Source organism: Pyxicephalus adspersus, chromosome 5 (genome assembly GCF_032062135.1).
Source record: "Pyxicephalus adspersus chromosome 5, UCB_Pads_2.0, whole genome shotgun sequence".
Lineage (NCBI taxonomy): Eukaryota > Metazoa > Chordata > Amphibia > Anura > Pyxicephalidae > Pyxicephalus > Pyxicephalus adspersus.
Window position 1 is genome coordinate 34,155,352 of NC_092862.1, and position 23,729 is coordinate 34,179,080.

A 23,729-nucleotide genomic window follows, 5' to 3' on the forward strand; every position below is an offset into this window, starting at 1 on the left:
ACCGAAGAGGTCATTTACAATATTACATCTGCAAATGTTATGACGCCATATATTGTACTGGGCAATGGCCTGAGCTATTAAAACCTACGGCTGATAAACATGGTATTGCCACCAAAATAGTTGGGGATAAAGGGATGTGTCAGCTTAAAGAAAAAAAAAACTTGCAATTTACTACATAAATCACAAAAAGGATGACTGATTTCATTTATTTTCAGGTCCGTTTCAAACCTGTTGAATATGGGCCCTGAATTATTCAAGTTCTGCAAGGCTGGAGAGAATACACATTCATCAGTGAAGCTGGGTGATCCAGCAAAACTGGAATTGATCTGGTCCAGGATTGAAAACATTTGCTAACAAATAACTTGATTTTAGGAAATCCATTTCAGATTTGCTCAATTACTCAGCTTCACTGTTGAAAGTTGTATTCTCTCTAGCCTTGGAGAACTTTAATAAATCAGGGTCATAGTATTATCTCCAAAATTGCTGGGGAATGGTGCGGTCAGGAGGACCATGGGAACATGCCCCAAAGGGGTTCCAGACTATTCAGTGTAATAAAGTCACTCCTTTTTCTTTGTGTAGGTTGCACAGGAAAATCATGGTAGCAGCAAAATGATACATTGCCCTATTTGGTATATTTCACTCACATTTCATAGGAAATGTGTGTCATGAACCTTCACCACTTCCTTCAGTAAAGTTGGAATATATTATAGAAGGGTTCACCCTGCCTATTTTTACTCCACAAATGTATAATTTTCATCCTTAACTCATATCTATGTTTGGAGTTGTACTGGGTGGGATTCCCCAATTTGCTAGTGAAGCTCCAGATTTTAACATTTTTCTGCATGTACCAAGCAAAGTATTCAAATGCTTTTATAAATATATATATATATATATATATATAGCAGCTAAACTATTACAGATTTTAACCTTGTTTACTGCATGATCATTGTTCCAAGGTCAGGCCCAGTGAGTGGGTAATGGTAACATTTAACAAGGTCACCGTTCTCATTCTTATTTGGAAAGGCCATCTGCTCTCACCCATGGACTGATAAAAGAGCATGTCTGAGGTTTAAGCAAGAACCAACAACACAGGAAATCTAAAACATTTACATATAGTTTACATTTAAATGCTAATCCATTCTGGGCAAAGTTCATGAGCATGTGCAAGTGACATATCACTTCATCGTTATTCTTCCAATTGTATGTACTAAAACATGCATAAAACATAAAAAGAGAAATGTCTGGCAGCATGAATCTGATAAACATTATTTCTTACAGAACTTCACAATTCTTTACAGTTCTAAATATGAAAACATGCATATCTTGCATAGCCCAATACTGAATGAAACTGAATAAATTCATGTCTATTAGTCACCAATTTGTAAAGTTTGGCTATTTCACTTTTTTAAAAGATCATCTGGTTTAAAAATATATTACCAGTATACAAATGAGGCATTCACCATTCCATGTGTTTAAACTTAGGCAATAGGAAGAAAATAGGATATTGAATAATAGTTTTGAGTGTGTTTTGCATTTTCAAGCTTTTGTAATAAAAACTGTTTTGTGTTTTTGGTTGTTAAAGGTCCAATGTTTACTACTTCTTTAAACAATTGAAAACACATATGCACTTTAGCATGCATAAAAAGTATTTTTTTTTTTGCTTTATTTTAACAATGTTTTTTGTTTCCTTGTTGGAATTTTAGACTCTTTTGGTAATACATTCTAGAACTGAAAAACAGCACCTTTTTCACACTGTTTGCCTGAAGGGTGTGAGAACAGTGAACACTTGTCAGTGAAGGCCCCCTCTATTGATCCACCTGCTCTGATGTACCTAATCCTAAACAGGCTTAGTGATAGGATTCTTTGTCATGTCTCGCTATTTGGTTCCCTCTATAAATAACTCCTATAACACATTATTTTGAAGTTGCTTGGAGGGAATGGGAACCTCTTGCAAAATGTCCAATTTTTGCAGAAGTCTAAAACTATCATACAATTGAAGAATCATCATCCTAGTCATCATCAATAGAATGATAATGAGAAACTTTTAATTGGATTTCATTTTTAAATGGATACGTATGTTGGAAATTTTCTATAACACGATGCTGAAAACCTACTACTAATCTGTAGTTCCACAAAGAATGCACAGCTACATCTAGATATAGATACATATCGATATATTTATTTTAATAGCAGATTTTTTTGTTGCATTAGGTGTATTTGTATTTGGATATATCCTAATAATTGGAGCAGGGAATAAAGTATCCAATCGGTTAAAATAAGATCATTGCTTCTACTTGGCACCTTGAAGTAACAATCATCCTTAAGCATTCGCCATCGGCTTGTTGTTACTGACTCTGCAGTGCACACCTTCTCTACTCAGAAGTGTTTAAGAGACTACAAGACATACAAACTATACTTAATCAATATGTTAGTCTGTCTGCTCATGCCATGAGTGTATATTGATCGGCCTGCTATTATCAGCTGCTGTGTTCTGAAGATCATCCATCTATCTTTAGGATTGACTTCTCTGTGCCAGCTTAATACTTTCTGATGATTAGGGACAGCTACCATTCCTGGTGACAAAATGGGTCACTAATAACTTCTGTGTGTAAGATGTGAATACCAAATTCAAGCATGACATTAATCAATAACATAGAAGGATCCATCCACTGTGTTGCATGTAAATAAGGATATTTCATTGATCAGCCTAACATATCTGATATTAAAACAGGAACATGCAATGGTATTTCAAATATCATTATGTAGTTTACTATAAACACTCAAAACCTATTGGCTCCAGTACACAATGACTGTGGGTGGTCATGACACTCTACAATTTGTAGTATAAATAAAAGAGTCATTAAATATATTTAAATCATTATAAAAAGAGTTTTTGCAGCTGCCCGTATAATGCAGTTAAATAGAACAAGGACTTCCAGTTGTTTTCAGCTTTTATATTTAGTCTTCTGTTTTCATCTAAAATTGATTTTATTTCTATAGCAGATCTCTAATTGCCTCTAAGATGGATACATTAGGAATGGTAAAGCTATTTTCTGTACTCATGCACCAGGATGGCCTGCATGCAGCAGTAAAGCACTCTGCCTTATGTTGATCCCACACAGTAAGAAGCATTTTATAGAGATTGTCATTAAGAAGCAAAGCAGATGGGAGAATGGATCTGATTTGCTTGAAGAAGAACAGACCGCCTGACTCATGCAAAGGTTCCCTGTATTTTATATTTGGGGAATTCTTTACCTGGAAACGTAAAACCAATATACCTGTAGCAACTACAGGAGATCTCTCAGTTCTGTCTCCTATTTCCAAAAGTCATTCTCAAACAAACTAGGTAAAACTTAATAAGCTCATCTAAACCCAAGAAATGAAATGTATTATTTGGAGTTTACCAGTCCTTAGATGTAGCTGTTATTTGTGGCAATGGTTTTAAAATATGTTCTTCCTAATTTTCTTTTCATGCTTCTGGTAATACCACAATTCCTGCCCCAGTCTGCCAAAACTCATTTGTTGTATAGTGTCTATGAAATAGGAGTGTTGTGACCCTGGGACAGAAAGTTCATTAACACTACAAAAGATGATGGTGTATGCTGTGGAAATAACTAAGGCTTCTGTATGCAACAAATAGGACTAATAATGATAAATATGCGCAGATACCAAACTTTCTTACGGGAACAACAGATATTTCTTACAATTGATCGAACACATATACCAAAATGCTTTAAAAAGTATTTTTAACAGACCAATAGAGAACAGATAAGATAAGTCACACTTAGTTAGTATTTGCATACATGTTAAGCTTTCTTCATCAGTTTTACTATGACTGCTATGAAAGTCTGTTTTTTTTTTGCTGTTAATTGTGCCATAAAGATTCACAATCCCCATGGTATTTAGAACATAAATATTCTAAAGACTACATAATCACCAGCCGCTTTGATCAGTACTATGAATTACGTTTTTAAATATAAAAGAAATACTGAGCTACAAAGTGACCCTGAAAAGCCTATTAGAGTTGCAGCCAAATCTGGCAGATTGCAGAAGAATAATTAATGGCTTAGGTGGCCCTCTAATTGGAATCATAGATTTCATCGTGACTTAACTTGTGACTGATTGGCCTTAAGCAACTTGAAAGAACAAACCTGTTAGGGGGACGGACAGAAAAATAAATGATTCTCTCCAGTAGCTTGAGTGTGTAAATGTCACATAGTAATCTGTTATTCCCAAACTTGCTTACTTGTTTCCAAGTGTCCACACAAAAACACAGCACATATTTCTGCCATTACCATCCAGTAAAACTTGTGATAACTATTTATTGCTCAGTGCAGTTTTATATGTGCAAGAAAAATAAATTAATTAAACTTCCATTAGTAAGGTTTATTATAATCGAAAATGCATTTATAGTGTTACAGTAATATTGAAACATGGAATAATAAAAGAAAAAAACTAGAATATATGATTGGCAACAGAACAGAAGTACAGGGAATGTCTTTAAATTTGGACACTTGTTCTGCTGACAAACACGATGAGATTTTAAACCCTTCCTATTCTAGCCAAAACTGATACGGAGCTGAACTGTGGACTGGAAGGAAAATTAGCCTTGCAGTGGGTTCCTTTAAATCAGACATTCTCAACCAAAGTTCTGTGGAACTACAAGGCTCCTCCAGAAGTTGTTAGGGGATTCTTAAACTGTGTCTCATTGACTTCCCATTTGAAGATTTCTGCAAAGTTCTAGGGCCAAAACCACTTAGTAGAGCTATCTGCAAGATTCTTTTTTTAGTCATCTATAAGGGTGCTATTCTTACCACCATAGTAGTGAGTATTCTTTCCACTGGCCACCAATTCCCTGAGACCTGAAAACTATTTCAAGTTAGAGAAAGGCTGCCCTATTTTTTTTTTTTGTCTAAGAGATGACAAATAAGGTGAATTACAATGCCGTTAATCACAGGATAATCAAGCTGCAGAAATGACATTGTTAATGCCTATATTTGACTTTAATGATTGGGTTTGGATATACTTTGACATTACTTCATTGCAAAGTTTTGCAGGTAAAACATGACCAAGTAATACAGTCATGCTGTTGATGTCATCTTTGGCCATATTTTTTTTTTAATGACTTGCCAATTTGTGGATGATACAATCTTTAGCTTTATACGCATTTTAAATATAAACTAATCATATTCTAAATTTTATATCTGATCTAAAAATAATTTACAAAATAGCTATACTTGCCTTTTAATTATCAGGGTACTATCGGGTAACTGTAGGTGTCTGCTTTTACACTGCACTGTTGACCAGGACAGCTAAATAAGCAAGAAATATTTACTTTAAAGGGAGTTTATGAAATGAAAGTACAGCTATACTTAAAAATAAGGCACCAAGAAACTCTTCCATTCTACTGCATCCAACTTGTGCTGTCAGATCAGCTTGATCTAGTGAGTACCAGTACAATATTTGTCAGCATGTCAGGTACTGGACAGCTTTCTAGATGCTTTTCTATTACATAGAAAAAGGTAAAAGTGCTATTTTTTCATATTTATTGGTTTTTGCAACTCCTTTTTTAAACAAAACGTATATTCTGATTTCCAAAAACCAAAGTTTTTTATTTTATTACCTGTAAATGTGTTTAAATCCTGGTTTGATGTTTCAGAAATGAAGACAAATAGGCATTTGTTAGATAATCTTGACTTTCTGTAGCTTTTCTGAAAAATGTTTTTTTATCTTGTTGCGTGATATTAGGTTTACAAAATCATAAATTATTTTCATGGTGTTGGCAAGTGTAACAAGGTTCATGAGCCAGTGGCTACACTTGCAGATACCTCCCATCTGTGTCTAGGCTTTCTGTACAGTACACAAAACAAGTTCTGGAAGCTGACCAAATATAAAATATGTATATTACACAACAATCATACTTTTTTTATACTCCAAACCAAGACCTGTCTGTTAGTTGCTAGAATATAGCAGTTGTATTTTTTACTTGTTTTATGGCATTATTATTATTACTAACATTAATGAGTAGTATGGCACAAGGTGTTTATTTCCATAAAATTCTAAAATAGGCACATATGCTATTTCCTCTTATGGATAATAAAAAAAAAACAACTAGAAAACACAGACCAGAAAAAACAATTCTATTTAATAAATAATTGTAATGCATTTTTGATAAGGCCCCTGCTATACTACTTTTTTTAAATTTAAGGGTAATATTGATGAAGATATTTACTTTTGCAGCTACTAAGGAGAATTGGTGAGAGAAAAGAAGAAAACTACCTATTATGTTTTCAACGGAGAATAGACAAGGAGTCACTGAAAAATTATATATTGTATATGTGATTAGCTTTTTACAATAATTTGTGATCTTCGCACTTTGCATGGCTTATAACAGTACAATTTTCTAATTAATTCTGAAGACCGATAAGTGAATTTTCAGTTTGATTTAAAGTGAAACAGTGAAAAAAGTTCACTTACCTATACCGATGGAAAGCCCTCAATCTGTCTACAAAGTGAGCCCAGTGAGTCCTGCATTGGCTTGGCTTCCCTTCCCTTTCCAGCGATCACTGTTCCTTGGCCTTCTTTCTTATGGGTTCTTCTTATGTCACCTGATCATGGGCATGCGCAGAAGTAGTAGCCCACAACCTCCTGAGATATGTAAGGCAGATATCCCAGGAAGCTGCAGGTTTTCCCTTCAGTTTGTATCGTTGCAGTGGCAAAGAAATAATGGGAAGGTGACCACCACAAAACATATATATGTATAAAAACACATTTTTTCATTATATAAAAAGGGACAGCCATTCTTTTATATAATGTTAAAAATGTGGTAATTGGCCATTGGTCCCCTTTAAGGAAAACTATGTTTTTTCATTTGGGGTTTGTTGCTACTAGCCCCCTGACTTCCCCAGCAATTTAATTAATTGAAAATAGAAGTTTGATCGACTCAGTTTGAAATAATGCAATTAGTAAAAAATTTGCATGCAATTTGTACATCTAATTTTTTGCATCTCATTGATCATCTATAGGTATGAATGATTTATATATGCTGGGAAGTTGTGGATGTTGATATGCTATTGCAGCCTAGGTCAAACATCAGGAAGTGAGTGGCTGAAGCTCTAAATATCCAAAGAAAAGGTCTTTACATTTCATAAACTTTTAACATTTTTAACCTCCCTAGTGGTTCATTTCTTTCCAGTTTTATATGTCTAAACGCGGTACATTGTTTTTCATGAAAATGTATTTTACAGTATAATATAATAGTATAATAGTAAGAGTATAAAAAAGTTTGAAACACAAAATCATTTAAAAACAATAAATTGAATAAATTAAAAAATCTATATATTTAAAAAAAAAAATACACATTATACTCATACTATTATTACACTGTAAAATAAATGTTCTTGAAAACAATGTACTGATTTTACACATATAAATCGAATGTATTGCATTCAATAGTTATTTTGTATTGAATGCAATACAAATGGATTTTGAATTTCCCGCCCCACCCGGCCGGGACGTACACACGCACCGACGTCACTGGGAACTCCCCAGTGACTCATCAGATGCAGAAGCAGGAAGAAGAAAGAAGACGGAGATTGCGGTGCTGGACGGCGCGGGACCCCCGCGGATCAGGTAAGCGATCTATTTACTAACCTTCCCTAGGTGTTCCAACCCCAAGAGTGACTCAGGGTTACTACTTGTAGCAACTTTTTTCTACCCCGAGTCACTCTCGGGGTTACCGCTAGGGAGGTTAATGGTTTTGGGGAGGGGGTAGGAGGGACATCAAGGGAATTTAGCTGTAGGGTTTACTTTATATTTAAATTTTTTTTTATTGAGTTTTTCATTTTTAATAGCACAGACATGTAATGAACAAACCTGTATAATAACACGACACAGTATAAAACTCAATAAACATCAATAAGTTGAAAAAAAATGTAAGCATGTCTTGATTTGCTGAAGTTGGAATAACAGTAACGTTCACATAGTATGAGAAGCAATAAGTCCAACATTAAATCCAACAATATGAAAAAAATGGGATATACCATCCAGAAACAAGCGATAAACAAAAATAATAAGTAAAAATAGGTACAATATGAACACCCTGTGAATGTATCTTGTTATAACTGAACCCACTGATGTCTCACATTTAAGTAAGACAGAAGATTCTTGGACAACATCTTAGGGGTATCTTACTGTGTATCTTGGATGTAGTGATGTAAGGTCCACTTTAGCAGGAGGTTGTTTAGTAACAAATTGTTTGCTGGATTCCTGAACAATGAATATACCAGACTGCTATCACGTAGATGTTGTGCCATGTTCATTGCATGTCAATATAACCATACATCCCTAAAGCAGTGCTCTCAATGCTGAACACAAATACAAATAGTGGCTAGTAATGTATAAATATAAGATAAATCTATCCCTTTTAAACAGTTGGTACAAGGAGTTGCACAACTACTATTCACATTAGACTAAAGTGAACCAATGATCAATCCTACCAAACGGTAACGAGCGACAATTTATTCAGGTGCCAGGGATGGAAGTATGGAATCCCTCACTGAGGCTAGTCCTTAGGCACATGTCTAATTAGAAATCTAAGCATAATGTATGGCTCTACTAAAATGACTCAGTGAGCTGATCCACTGCCAAGTTTATTATTCACTTCTGACACCTAAAGATTGCAAGGTTTCTCAGATTAGGTTATTTTGGGTACTGTGTGTCTATGTGACCTTTAAGTGCTGCATATGCAAGTCAAAGAAGATAATAAAGGATCAGTGGACCTAAATTTAAATCTGATATATGAAAATAATTTTTACTAAAAAAAAACAGTTTTTAAGCAATAATACCGGTCATCATTTATCTTAAAATGAGTTACCCTACAATGTTTCCTGTTTTTTACAGATTCATCAATCCAAACTGTGTGACATTTTTAGAGGCTTTTATTTGGTCTATGAAAGTCACCACTCTATCTCCTTCTAAAGTAAACCTAAACTATACTTGAACTCTGCGTTATCTAAGCATCCATTCACAATACTACAATGAAACATGAAGCCTTTAAACTTGCAGTAAACAAAATACCAAAAGCCTGTAGAATTTGGGGTCTGCCCCTCACTCCCATTCTATAACCACTGCTGACATTGATATAGTTTACTCATATGTATCTCAGACCACCACCCACGTTGTACTGGATAAATAAAAAAATAAAAGTGATTCAATGTAGAATTCTAGAGAAAAAAATTCCAACCATAACTTAAATACCCTATCCAAGGTCCACAGAACCATTCAGTTAAGTGGTTTGCTTGTAATGGCAGGGTGACATGTTAACTTTTACACATACAGTACATAACTGTTTTACAATTTTTCAAAAAGATTTTATTATATTATTGCAAATGTGTGAAACCATTTTTTGTGCAAGGAAGAGTTGATTGCTAAAAAACATTATTTTTCATTAGTATAGTATTTTTTTAAATAATGAGTCCATTTTGTTATTTTTCGAGAGAAAGCTTTCTCATATGAACCCTTTCAATCAAGCCATATTTGTTCATTCTTTTTCTTTTTGTTTACTATAAATGTTAACATTTACCATGCTAACTTAGGCTAGTAAAGTCTTTGATGTAGCTCTTGGGATTTTTCCAATTTTTTTGAACATTGCACGGTCTGACCCTGGGGTGAATTTGCTGATATCTCCACTCCTGGGAAGATTAACAACTATCTCAAATATTTTCACTTGTGAATAATTTTTCTCACAGTAGAAGGATGGACTTCAAATTTTTTTGGAAATGGGCTTATTACCCTTTCCAGATTGATGGGCAGAAAGAATTGCTTCTCTCCTTGGCATTATTTTAGCACACACCTGAATTCTCCACACCAGCAAACTTCTGCTTTCTTAATGATGATCAGGTAATGAAGTGTATTTGATTAGCTGGACCTGGTTGCTCCTTTCCCTCCTAATTCCTATGGGAGTGATATGAGTGTACTTAATGTTTTACACACTGCTCTTGCATTTGACTTGGTCTTTGTAAAGAAAATAATGACACACTATAATATGTCATGTTGTGTTGTTCATCTGAGGTTGTATTTACCTATTTATGGGACCATGCAATGTCCTGAACACACAAAATCTTTTGATTAAATTTTTTTTTTCTCACAACTGTATGTAGGATCTGCTTCACCTGCCAAAGCACTTGTATTTTCCATCAGGAAGTGATGCAAAATTTTCTCCATGGAGCCACTGACAATAACACATTTCTAGTTAACTGAACTTAGGTTAGAATAATGCTTTTGTTCCATTGACAATGACACCCTCACCCTATTTCTTGGTCTACTGTCGCAGGGATATGTTCACACAACTAAAATAAATCTAGAAATAAATTTAAACTTTTCCATATTGTAGATCAAACTAAGAAAGATGTATTTATTATTTTTTTATGTAAGGTATAGTTTTAGGTTTCTGCTAATGCTAAACCCTGTCTATCCTGAGCTTTAAACTCAGAATGTATCTGAAGTACAGTGCAGTGCCAGACAACAGTCCTCATGTAATCCGGTAGCTCTTACATACTTATCAGGCTGAGTGTTTTCTATAATCTAATGCATTAGCCATGCCAAATTATTTGATATGCAGAGTGTGTTACATGCTTCAGCATTTCCTGGTTGTTGTAACAGTTGTAGAAGAGTATGCCAGCCTTGTAATGTGTCATATTATACAAATCCCAGATGGAGGATGTATTTATTCCTGAGAGAATATGCTTCCAGACTGGTGTGGCCCTAAAGTGTATGTAAACTCTTAATGTGTTATTTTAATTATGAATATTTATTTTGATTGCTGTTAGTGTTCTTACTGGGGAGAATCACCTAGAAAGTATTTGGCTTGGTGACCATTACCTTTGGGACTAATAGTGATAAGAAATCACAAACTGTTACATTTGTCAACAGAAAAAAAGGTAGGGACCTCCAAATGGGAATCTTCCCTGCTGATAACTGTATAAAGTAGCATTTATTTTTTTTTTCCCCAGAGGAACCCTTGAAACATTTTTCAGGTCTTAGGGAACACATAAATATAAAATGTGGGGGTCAGGGAGAAAAAATGCCACATTAGTGCTAATTTAGAAAAGCAAGTGGAGGTTCATAATTCCAACTTTACATAGCTAAACAGATTATTGTTATCATGCCACTGTTATTGCAAAGTGGTGTCCGACTCAAAACTAGACAGGCACCATCCAATGAAAGGTCAATCAGCAGCAGCTCAAGGAACCCCTAGCAAAATCTGGATGATCCCTAGGGTTTCAGAGAACCCTGTTAGAGAATGGCTGGGATGAAACTTAAAACTAGGGAAAAGGCCAGGAGGAAAGCCTGTTATACGACTGACTGTCCTCTAATCATGGAGTACTCACTGTGGCAAAAAATGTATTTATATTATGTCTGTACAGTATGTACTGTATGTCATGGGTTCCAGTGTGGATCGTGAATCACAATGTAACTAAGAACAGATAGCAGAATCTACGCTCTGTCCTAAATTAGCCAATTTTCATACAACTTTATTCAGCGTAAAGAAAATTGATTATTGTTACTTTTGTATTTTTTTTAGACTTTTTATATGTAGAGTTACAAAAAAAAGATGACACAATTTAATCCACGTACATTTTTCTAGTTCCTAATTGCAAAAAATAAGAACCCATTATATATGCCAATCTGTACAGCCTTCTTTTAAAAAGCATGGAATATTTGCACAAAATAATAAAAAATAAACTGAAATAACCTAATAATGTAAGAAAAAAAAATGTTTGCAAATAAAAAAAGAAATTGTTCTACATCTCAGATTTGGAATTCTTACCTCCACAATTTTACACGTTTCTTCCAGCTGCGTGATCACTGCTTGAATCCGGTCATTACATCCGACCAGGACCGCAATACCCTCCGACAGTTCAGACTAAACGTGGAAACACAGTCACAAAACAAGTTGAATGTATGTAATAACATAAGCAATGTGCATAGATAATTCATGTATCTACACAATCTTGTATTGTTTTAAAGACAAAAAAATAACCAAAAAACAATAATTTATAATGTAGTATTCATTTCTGTTCTCATATTTAACATTTGGTGATGATATCATAAAGTGAATTGACTCCTGGCAGTTATACAGAGCACAATCACACAGCCCACTCCGCTGGCAACTTTCCCAATCTGTGTCATTGCATTCTGTTTGTGTTTTGTCACTAAGTATTTCTGAAACATATATATATATAAAGTAGGCACGCTCACACACATACATTTACATGCACACAAACACCACATTTCTAATGAAATTTTTGTTTAAACCCCTTATGAAAGCAGATCTAAAACTCAACTTGATGGTGTTTACTTTGCTAATGTAGAGCATATGTCAAATAATTATCATGGCTTATTTTTAAATATACTTTTCATTTTTTTTGAATCATCACAGTGCTTCTAATCTTCTACAGCCTGTTTCAAAGAATTCTTTTCTACCTGCCCTTTTTCATAATAGTTGTACATCACTGGCCTGGCCAGCACAGAACACTATCGTGTTAGAGCAGGAAGAACGTTTTTTTACCAGGAAAAAATGTTTGTTTTAAAAACAACTCCATGCAAAAATTCAGAGGTGCCTACTGTCACATATCCCCCCTCTGCATTCCATTATACACCAACAAGGGCAGATAGCAGATAGTAAAGTGCTTGTGCTTAACCTCATGTACCCGTAGCTAATATTGTCCCTACAGAAAACCTAGAATATCAACTCACATTAAGCTACAAAGTATATCATTTGTCTGAACAGGTCAAAGTTGGTAGGTGTCCACTAAACCTGAGTAATATAGAATCAAACCATAGGTAGCCAATGGCCATACATATTACTGGGATAACCATAAATGTTACTAGTTGGTCTCTGAACCTTATAATTGTAACAGACTTGTAGATAAATAAATATAAAATATGTTCTTCTGTTGATGTAGTAACTTATGCCAATTCCTGGTCACCTTTCAGTTGATCATTTCCCCCAAATGGATAAACTGATTGTAAAGGCCCTTTTTTTGGGGTGGAGTTATGATCAGAAGAAACCCTTGTCAGCTTTTTGCCACCTGTATTCCTTTTGGCAGACTTCTCTTTATTTCCTGTCCAGTAGATGCAATAGAGAATGAGAATAAATCTCTTTAAAATGGGGCGAAATCCTCTCTTAGACTGTTTCCACCAAAACACATAAAATATTCCCCTGTATTGTCCCAGTGACAACTAAAAGGCTGAGTTTTTCTTAAGACAATAGTCTTCAGAGCCGACAGAGAAAGTGAATCTCCCTGAGATCTCAGACAGTAATACAGACATTTTTAATATTTATATAGTTTAATATACATTCATGCATTTGTTCTTTTATTATGTATTGCATGATTACAGCTCTTTATATCAAAAGAAGAAGCAAACAACTTAAATATCTGTAGACTATTTTATAAAAGGAGTTTTCCTCCAGCTGTCCGTCTCTACACCCTAGATAAATAGTGACAAGGCACTTTACTCCGAAGCAACTTTATGAGTTTAATATTTAAAAGCTCTATGCCTATTGTAAGGGTTATACTCACAATGATACAAAATGTAATTACTATAGCCCACAGCTTTCATCTTGTCTCCGGGAAAGTTGAATCCACCAGAGATTAACATAAAAGGAATGAAGGTATTACACAGTAAAAAGGGGGTAATCATCTCTTTAGAAGGTACTATATTTTGTTCTTCCTCATTTTATTAGTCTGAATGAAATTATTAATGGATCAGTGCTAAATGTGCCAATTAAATATAATTATGTCATTTTCTATATGGCAGCATCTTTGTAATAACATATTAATTGAAATTAGTGTTTTATCATTTAAAAAGGACATCTAAGACGTGTTTATGTGTGCATATACATGTACACAAGCTACAACATACAATAATATATGACAAATGACAAAGCTTTACATAATAATACAAGTAATATAACTAAAGTTTTTATGAGGATTGAATTAATGAAAATTGCAAATCAGTCTTTGAATATTTAAGTATTTTGCAGAAATATTTAAGCACATATCAGGAAAATTGAAGAAGGCACTGAATACATGAGAATTTAGAAGCTGAGATTATTGGGCCGTATGGATTACTACACTTTAGGAAAAACCCATACCCAGAACTTTTCCCTAGTTTTGGATACAGTAGGGAAGATAACTCCTGTAAGTATTCATTGGATTTATGCATCACCATTAGAAAGACATCTCCTCATTTCCATTCTTGAACACACCAAAGGTAATTAGGGGTAATCTGCTCAAAGTAATTCTATTTTAGGTAGTTATTACCAGACAAGGAGATTTGCCCTTCCCTATTGTTCTGCTGCCCATGAGCTATTAGCAGGAGGGGTTTTTACTATTGCCTATTCCAATTAAACTGCAAAATGAAACATTTGACTTTAAATATGCTTTAATGTTTTTTTGTGCTTTACATCATGTTTGTTAGTTGGTGATAATTTTGATCCCACATTTCATTGATGTTTGCCCAACGCAGTTATAGACCAATAGTGGGGGCAGCTAGTATTATTATTATTATTACACAGTATTTATATAGTGCCAACATATTACGTAGCTCTTTACAAGTCCATGTCACTAGTAGTACAGACTAATAGTAGAAAGAGGGAAGCTCATACTTTAACTGCAAGAACTGAAGTTGATACTTTAACTACAAAACACCTCACATTTTAGGGTGCCTGGTGTGAGCTTTAAGTGTTTGGTGGGCCCAATTTTCAGACATGCCAGTTTAATAAATGATATAGGACCAATATTCTATAATATATGAAAACAATAATAAAAATAGACAGTGACTTTTGTCAAAAAGTAGTTGGGAGATATGATTTGGTCTCAACTCAGATGAACTTTCTTACCATTTTTTTTTACAAACAGAAGGTCATCAAGCAACTCCCTTTAGCATGTGTACTTGTACAAGTTAGTTTAGAGGTTTCAAATGTAAATGTATATTTAAACTTACTTTAACAGTGGTCAAAATTAATATATTCAGTCTAAAATGATCACTGGCATTAGTGTAAGCACATATTTCTGTATCATGTTTAAGAGTCTTGTATGTGTTTGACTAATATTATAGGATTATAACATATGGATATAACATATGATTATAACATATAGGATATAGGATATATAACATAGGATTATAACATATGATTTTGATCATGAAAGTTGTGAAATGGAACATTAGTAATTTTAATGTGACAAGACAGTAAAAATAATATCACACAAACATTCGGTATATACAGTCCATAAAAATTTGATATATTTGTTTACATATTAGTGCAAGTACAGAAAAAAGCCTGTTGAATCAAAAATTCTGTGAGCCCTCAAAGTAAAGAATGGTAATTGCCTGGATGTAAAGCTGATCTTTTGGTGTCATTAGTTTTAGTTACACACCTGCAACAAGCATGCAGATAACTGTATGACAACTATCTGAACACCTGAGCTGTATCCTTATTCTGGGTAAGTGATTCAGAAGGTATTAAAGGCAGAGGATGACAGCACCAACAAGGCAAGCTATATTTTTAGAACTAGGTCAGAAATGGCAACTTTTTAATGACAAATCCATTTAAGGATAAGGTTGAGTTGTTCCAGTAGAAGGGGGTTCATGCAACATGGCCACACTGCTAAGGATTTCAATGCAGCAGAGGCAGGGAGGGCAGGGAGTTTGATCCGGAACGATCCACATATATTTCACTTAATTTTTTAAAGAGGTCAACCAAAGAAATGACAAAACTTTTTGGGACTATTTACTGCTCAGTGCTTAAACTAGACATTTGGTAATTCTGGCATGTGTCTGTATTTGGAAATCCTTTTGGACTGCTGGGAACTACTTCATTTGCGTAACCATACTGAGCTTTATGGCATTGAAATATACGCGTATAGAGTGCTAAAATACCTTTTCCAAAGTATAAGGCATTATATAGCATACCAAAAAGGTAACATTAAAGATAGCTCCCTCAGATTACATACTAGGTCTGCTTTTAGGCTACCTAATCTGCATAAAATGATGAGATACTCCAACATGAAATTAGTAAAAAGGAAAGGAAAATTTACCTTTTGGCCCTGAAAAACCTGAGCAAGTGGTGCAACCTCACAATTTTTATGAGCTCCAAATACTTTGCACATGGAGCACGTGGGCACTTCACAGTTCAGACAATATATGTTAATTTTCTCCTCTTCATGCTCTTCACACATTGGTTGATTAGTCTTCCTTTCAGGTCTGTAAAAATTCATGAGAGTAGATGTCAGTAAATTACAACATATGACACTTTGATTAAAAAATTTTAATACCTCTTTAGGTTGCATGAACATTTTTTAATCTTATAAAATCCAGGGGACAAGATTCACAAGAAACAGACCATTATTTCTATATACATATAATTCATGTATTTCAAAAAGTGTCTATCAGCTGAAAAGATTTGCAATTTTCAGCCTGATTGCCACTTTTATACTTAACACCAATTTTGCATTTACAGGTCCCATTTGCTATATTTATTAAGTGGCTGTCAGGCTTGGCACCAGGCAGACTTGATATCCAGGTAAAATTTGCCACTTTGAAAGTGCTGAACCCCATAGACTACAGTAGTGATCAGTTTTTTTCCCCAAGTCTAGTTTTGCAGTTTTGCAGCTGTTTGCTATTTTAGAAGGCAGAAAACAGATACTCAATTCAGGCCAAAGGAGCCTCTGTCTGACACTTTATTACTTTTATCTCTGTTTTCCAAGTCTGATCATAAGGTAACAAAACATGTTTCCTCATTTAAATAATGGCAATATAAAAGTTCTGATTACATTTAACAAGAATGTAATGGAACAGCTCTTTCAACTTAAGTGTAAAAAATCAGCAAGTTGCCAACTGCCGATGTAGGCTTGAGAGTGCATCCAACTCTCATTGAAGCATTCTTGTACAGCAAAAATGTAGAATCAACACTCCAGGGTAAAAGTGGAGGATATATTTCTTTTCTCAACTTTTTCATGAGTATTATTTCTAGAGAAATGAAAAGAATGGGATGGAATGGAGTTTTAGGTAACTTTTTTATTCCCAAGCAAAATTTAAAAATTTATATGCTCATAGTATACTTTTAGCACAGCCTATCTGCTTAGTATTTCATTTCCCTTTTAATTAGTAATCTGGTGATCTAAGACCCCTGCTTGTAAAGTAGGTAACCTATTTCCAAGCATACCCACTGCAGGTTCTTCTTTGATGATCATGAAACAAAGTCTGAAATAAATATTGTCAATCCTAAACCATTTCTCATAACCATGAATCAGATTCAGAACTAACAAGAACGTTTTAGTATCAATATCAAATGTTTTCAGCCCCAATTTGCACAGCATCATTTAAATCAAACAGAATATCCTGTGTACATGGGACGCTCATTGATTATGTTCTGTTATGGCAAACCACCAACCATGCAAAAAGTTGTGTTGTTCGGTAAGTAACCTATTATATTTCAAATTTCTAATAATGTATATCCCTGGATTGTATATAAACAGTAGGCATACAGATGATAGGCATTTTTGTTCTCTGCAGTGGTGTATTAAATAAACACTTACTAATTGACTGCAAAGTTTATGCTAGTACAAGGTGAATCTGTTTGAATGATGTTAACAATTATTTTATTATGCCTCACAGACAATTTGATATTAAAAACAGATGAAGACTGCTTCGATAATATTTGCTTTACAAAAGACCTCTAAAATCTACATCTTTAGCAAATGAACTCTAATGTCTCCTTAAAAGAGTGGATTTTACACTTCACCTATATATCATAAAGATACCAATTGCAATAACAATGTGTGATCATATTTGTTCAAGAAAGACTTGAACCAATCAGTAGTATTTATGAATTATCATTTCAACATGTTTCGCAGTAAGTGATCTGCTTCTTTGGGATGTTAGGTACACTACAATATAAGATAATAATACTCCAATGAATAAAAATTAAAAAGTACCATACCACTAAATTACCTAAAAACATCTCTCAAGAACAATTTACTTACATCAATATATCAATACATCAAAGTATCATAAATCTAAAAAATAGTAGTTGATACTCAGTCAATATTAAAATTGTGTTTACTGATTATCTAATTAATATATCAATCATGACATCAAAGTATGTTTTGTTTTTAGTACAATGGTTTTGACAGATCAATGTTTCCATTCCGCTAAAAAAAAAATCAATTGAATATTTGAATTTTTTAATCAATCAATATTACTGAATAGGGATTTCCAATCTATTACATATTTAGCATGGATACAAAACCCCTACACCATACAGGGAAAGTATGAGAGATTTGTGGAAATAGGTAACTGTGATGTGATGTTTCCCCTTCCCCAGCACAAGGGGCATACACGGAGCTTTCTTGGCCAAGAACTATTTTCTGCATGAGCACTATTGGCACTTTTCATGTTAGTGAATCTTGTCACTAACCAGTTTTTTCTAGTGTCTGATAGTGATATAATTAAGTAGTAATTTGTTACTGAGATTGTTGGGGGATGCCTTGTATTACCTTTACTAGATTAATCTTGTGGGAATACTCTTGTAACAACCATCCAACAAGCCTGTGCAGTCACGTACCCAAGCTATTATTAGTCACAGCATAAGTCATTAAGTTGCAATGCTAATATGTCACTGTTAGTAAACAGTAGCATACCCTTACTAATACACAAGAAAAAATATTGTAATCAAGTTAATTTGCTTTTTTTATATTGTTTTATCTTAACTTCCTGTAAAAAACAAGGATTGTGTTGCTGCAATATTATACTTAAAAAAAAGAGAGGAGTCTTGTGACATTTATAGGCATTCTACAGGAACATAATCAATTTTAAATATCACATTATTTATTGAGTGGAATTAAGAAACGGATTGCCAAGCTCTAATTAATCACTTGCTTTCAAGAGGTATCCAATGAGCAAATGTCATATTATCAACACCTCCACTTGCTAGCCAGGAGGGAAATAAACTTGTGAATGTTCGGCTGGAAGGTGTGTACTCATTAGACCTGCTGACTCATTGGAACTCACAGAAAAGCTGTACATCTAAAAGTACACATTAGGTGAAATGTATCAATAAAATGACTGCACTGCTGTGGGTCTTATGGCTTTAAAGGGGGTTTCAAGCAACACAGGAGAAAACCACTGATTTTGCCATATAAGTTCCTCTCCCAGTTTCGATTGGCTTAGCAACTGATTTAATTATATCACAGACTTGTACATAAAATCAGGTATTATAGCCTGTTTATAGTTTAAAGTGGAACCAAACCCAACCACAACAGTCACATTCTTTAGAGGCCCTTGGTGATAATCACACTGGCACCTGTGATAGTTATGTCTGCTCTCAATTAACATTTCAAGCCCTCAAATGGTGCCATAGATAATCACAGGTTTCAGGGAACCCCTGCTAAAATAATATTTTAATTTTGTGTTGTTGGGAAAATGCTCCTTACAATGATCATTTGCCTGCCTATGGATAGGATTACATTTTGTAATAATTGACAAATATTTTTTAAATAGTTAGAGCATACATTAAGGCAAAATATAAAAAGCAGAACATTACTTCAACACATGTACCTTTCCTGTGCTTTCTTTCCTTAAAGAACCTGGAAGGGCAGAAACAATCTTACCTGTTGATCTGCTACAAATGCAAATTTTAGAACAGCACTTGGACCCAGAAGCTCCTATGGGTCCTGGCAGCTTGTATAAATGGCACCATCAGCTGGGGTTCAGCATTAAGCCCAAGAGCTTAAATGATCAGTTCCTGGCCCTTTATTATTCTGAATAATGATTGTGTTTACGGTAATTTGCTTTTATGGTAATTTGTGTCCAACTCAAAAAAAACCAGGGCCACTGTGTTGAGAAAGAGAACAGTAGACAACGTCTGCAGCACCCCAAAGTAGTGTCCCTATGTTGCACAGAGGAAGGCACCCTGTGTGGCCCCGTAATGATGGCTTTTCAACATGTTGTGACTTGTTGTGCTTTTACAATACAGCAAGAATCTTGTACTTTGGGGCGCTAGTGGCTTTGTCTACTGTTCTCTTTCACAACAGTTAAAGTGGTCCAGGTATATGTTTGTCTTAACTCATTTATGTTTTGATATTAAATTAGGCCTTATCTGGCCTGATAAGAGGGTTTATTATGTTAGACTGGGTACACATGTCCAATGGTTCTCGCCCGATAGTCGTCTCAGGGACGATATCAGACGAGAATTTGGCGTGTGTACAGCGCCCCTCGTTCATCGTTCAAACAACCGTCCTGGCAGATCCACAGATGATGGATGACGAATGATCCTAATGCAAGGAAAGGGGGAGAGTTTGCAGCAGAGTGCCACTCTGTTGTTCTCCCCCTCCCCTCTCCATAGAGCAGAACAGTATGTATGTACAGCACTCGTTCATGCACCTTGCAGTCCTTAGTCATTGTAAAGGATCGTGAAAGATCCTTTCCAACAACAATATTTGCACGTGTGTATGTAGCTTTAGAGTAGACTATAAACCTGGTATAATGGCTGAAAATGAGTCAGCACCAAAGCTAAAACAAATCCTTGTATAAAACATTTTGGAACTCTAGGGGGATTTGGAGAAAAAAGTCCCAGGGGCAAATGTGGTTAGTCTGTGTTCTGGGGTCACATCACATGGTATTTTTGTAGACTAATTGGTTTGTGACAAGTTTTACAGGTTTTTTTCCCTGCGCCGAGTACCAAATTCTTCCAAAGGTATATCTACTAGACTCAAATGAAGGAAATAAGTGAAGTTTCTTGATAGGCTTTACATACACATTAAAGCCCTGAGGCTCATCTCGGATGAGGATCATCTGATGTGTGTATGTAGCTATGAAGTTTGAAAGGTAATAAATCTATTTCTTTAGTGTTATTCAGATAAATGAGAACCTTTGTGGATCCCCTGTTTCATTTTAAAACAAGCCTGATGATGATGGGCCTATGACTATTTTATTCTAAGAAGATTAATAGATGACAAATATTTTTTCAGGCCTACTGCAGAACACTTTGAGCTAACTGCTAAGAGATCAAACTTAGATTATTAATGTAGGGGTATGCATTTTATTGAGTATTAGCCAATCCAGTGTTGGCTCAGAATAAATTAGTCTATGGAAGCAGATCAAATTGACTTTTAGGGGGCCAAACAAGAGTTTTTACTGGGTGTAACTTTTACATCTAGATTTATTAGGATTTGAATATCTATTTTAGACACTCTGTGCAGGTGGATAGCACACAGTTGGTTTAAACTGATCTGCAACATACAAAGAACCATGCATTAATGTGTACTATGGTTACACATTGCACAAATGTGAATCCAGCCCTAATGAGAATATCTATTAGGTCTAATAATAGAGGTAATAATAGACATAACATATATTTATATATATTATGGTCAAGGTAGTATGTAAAATACACTTACTGTATTATAGTTCACAAACAATAGGGCAAATAAATATAAATGAAGCATGTAGGCCAAAGACCTTTTACCTACGAAACCTTCAAGAGCTGTGGTATGGTACTTATGTCTTCACCCAGTGACCACAAACTTGTGAGCAGGAAAGATATTTGAGGGTTTGGTAAGGCTACATATGCAAGAGTAATTGTGGAAAAAATCATACATAAGCATAAACTGTGAAACAAGGTTAGATGTGGATATAGTAATATCTCCACATTTCTAAGGCATTTGACAAATTACTATTGTACAAGGTAAGGTATGTGGACATAGATTGTAATTGTAAATTAACAGTAAAATACCTCAAAGACTGCATTCAGAGTCTTGACCGGTGATCTATGATCTGAATCATCTAAGGTTGTCTACCACAAAGTTCTTACTTTTACTCTTTTTAGGTCATGTTCCAGCACTCAAAAGCTACTAGAGGTCCTCAATGGCTATACCCCTGATAAGAGCGAAGCTCAGCAGTAAATGGGGGGATTAATGATAGGATGTGAATCCTTCATCATGAATCCTTGAACCACACACAATGTTAGTACAGCAGCATTTGAAATAAGCTTCCACTGAAACTTTGACATTTTTTAGTGTGCAGCTTTCATTTGATTGTGGAATTGTCCACTGAGGCATGAGAAGTACCCTTAAGGCATGCGCCATCAAGTGAACAGCCATATAAGAACCAGTTAAAGGAAAAATAAATACCCTCAGAAGAGTTCTTTACTGTAAAATGTGAAACAATACTCCGCATGAACTGGTTCCATTACACAAAAATAATTGTTTCAAATAAGACTCAATACATTAAAAAAGCAAAATGTCTATTGATCTGTAATGTACTGGGTCTTTAATAGCCTGACATCTTGCTGATAGCACATGCCATGTTCCCTCTATAGATTGTGTAGAACAGTTTTAAATGTCAGACTTCTTATAGACTTGAGGAATGCAAGCAACTGTGGGACTTGTTATCTAATGTTGGGACAGCATGTGTGTTTAGCATGAGATGAAGAAGTTGACAGGGGGAGCAGCTATTAAATTTAAGATGACATCATACCTGATCCTTGGCTGAATGTCATGGACAAACTGAATACATTTAAACAACAGTAAATTGGAAATAAAGAATCATTGCTAACCTTTCATAGATATTCCTGTGCCATTTTAATAACTAAATAAAAGAATTGCTTGAGTTGTGAATACATTAGATCTTCTCTACTTATAGGTTTTGAATTGTTAGGATTTATTACCACCATACACAAGCTATAGCCACACACTGGGCCTGATTTATTAAAGCTCTCCAAGACTGGAGAAGCCTATCATAGATAGGCTATGATCGTAGATAACTCTGGGTAATTGAAATTTGAATTTGAATGGAAAATTCTTAAAAAATAAATATTTGGCAAATGTTTTCCTCTCCTGGACCAGATCTATTCTAGGTTTGCTTCACCCAGGTTCTCCCATGATAGTATATCTTCTCCAGTCCTGGAGAGCAAAAATAAATCCGGCCGGCCCCGTGTGTTATGCTGCCTTACCAGTGGTTGTAAATCCAAGTGCACATAAACATACAGCTACAAATGATTTTTTGTGCTGTATTACTGTTTTGGTGCATTTTGAGAAAAAAAGAACAGTACCTTTCTTGTGCCTTTATAGTCCATTCCATATAAATGTGCTACATAATACAAGGTTCTTCAATGTATGAAAACACCTCCATTAAAGTGTACTGAAATGTGGTACACAGAGACCCCTCATATCAGGTCTTGTGTGATGGCTATTAGTCTGCTAAAGGAATCTAAAGAATAGAGGAGAAAGAGCTTTACTGCCACGTTTGAAGAGTGAAGGAAACAGGGACTGTGAAAAGAATGAAAGTAGTAGTAGATCAACCTCTGCGGTTTTGAACAAACTAAATAAATAGAAAATAGGCTTTTAGGGTGTCAGACCTTACTAAGTACATTAGCTGGTTTGTCATTGCAATAAAAATATGTAATAATCCAACAATTTACAAAATGCAATAATTAGACTAGATTTTCAAACCTAGCAATGCATTCAAGTATTGTACATTAAAACAACACATTTTATAATATAAAAAAAATTGCCTAATACTATGACTTCATGTGAGACATGTTTTCTGCTACTAATGTTCCACTTTAGAACATTTAGGTATTAGCACATTAGTCTGATCTATTAAAACAAACATTTGGCATAAAACATCTCCTTCAAAATGCTTTGACAAAATTTCTATTG

The 23,729-nt window shown here is 34.7% G+C and overlaps 1 protein-coding gene across 1 annotated transcript in view; it reads right to left on the minus strand.

The window, feature by feature from the left end:
• TRIM55 (tripartite motif containing 55) overlaps positions 1 to 23,729 on the minus strand; it is a 53,460-nt gene that overhangs the window by 21,420 nt on the left and 8,311 nt on the right. Inside the window, exons 3-4 of the mRNA XM_072411107.1 lie at positions 16,107 to 16,272; positions 11,831 to 11,926 (exon numbers count right to left, since the gene is read on the minus strand). Coding sequence (XP_072267208.1) covers positions 11,831 to 11,926; positions 16,107 to 16,272 — 262 coding nt within the window. The remainder of the gene's footprint in view (positions 1 to 11,830; positions 11,927 to 16,106; positions 16,273 to 23,729) is intronic.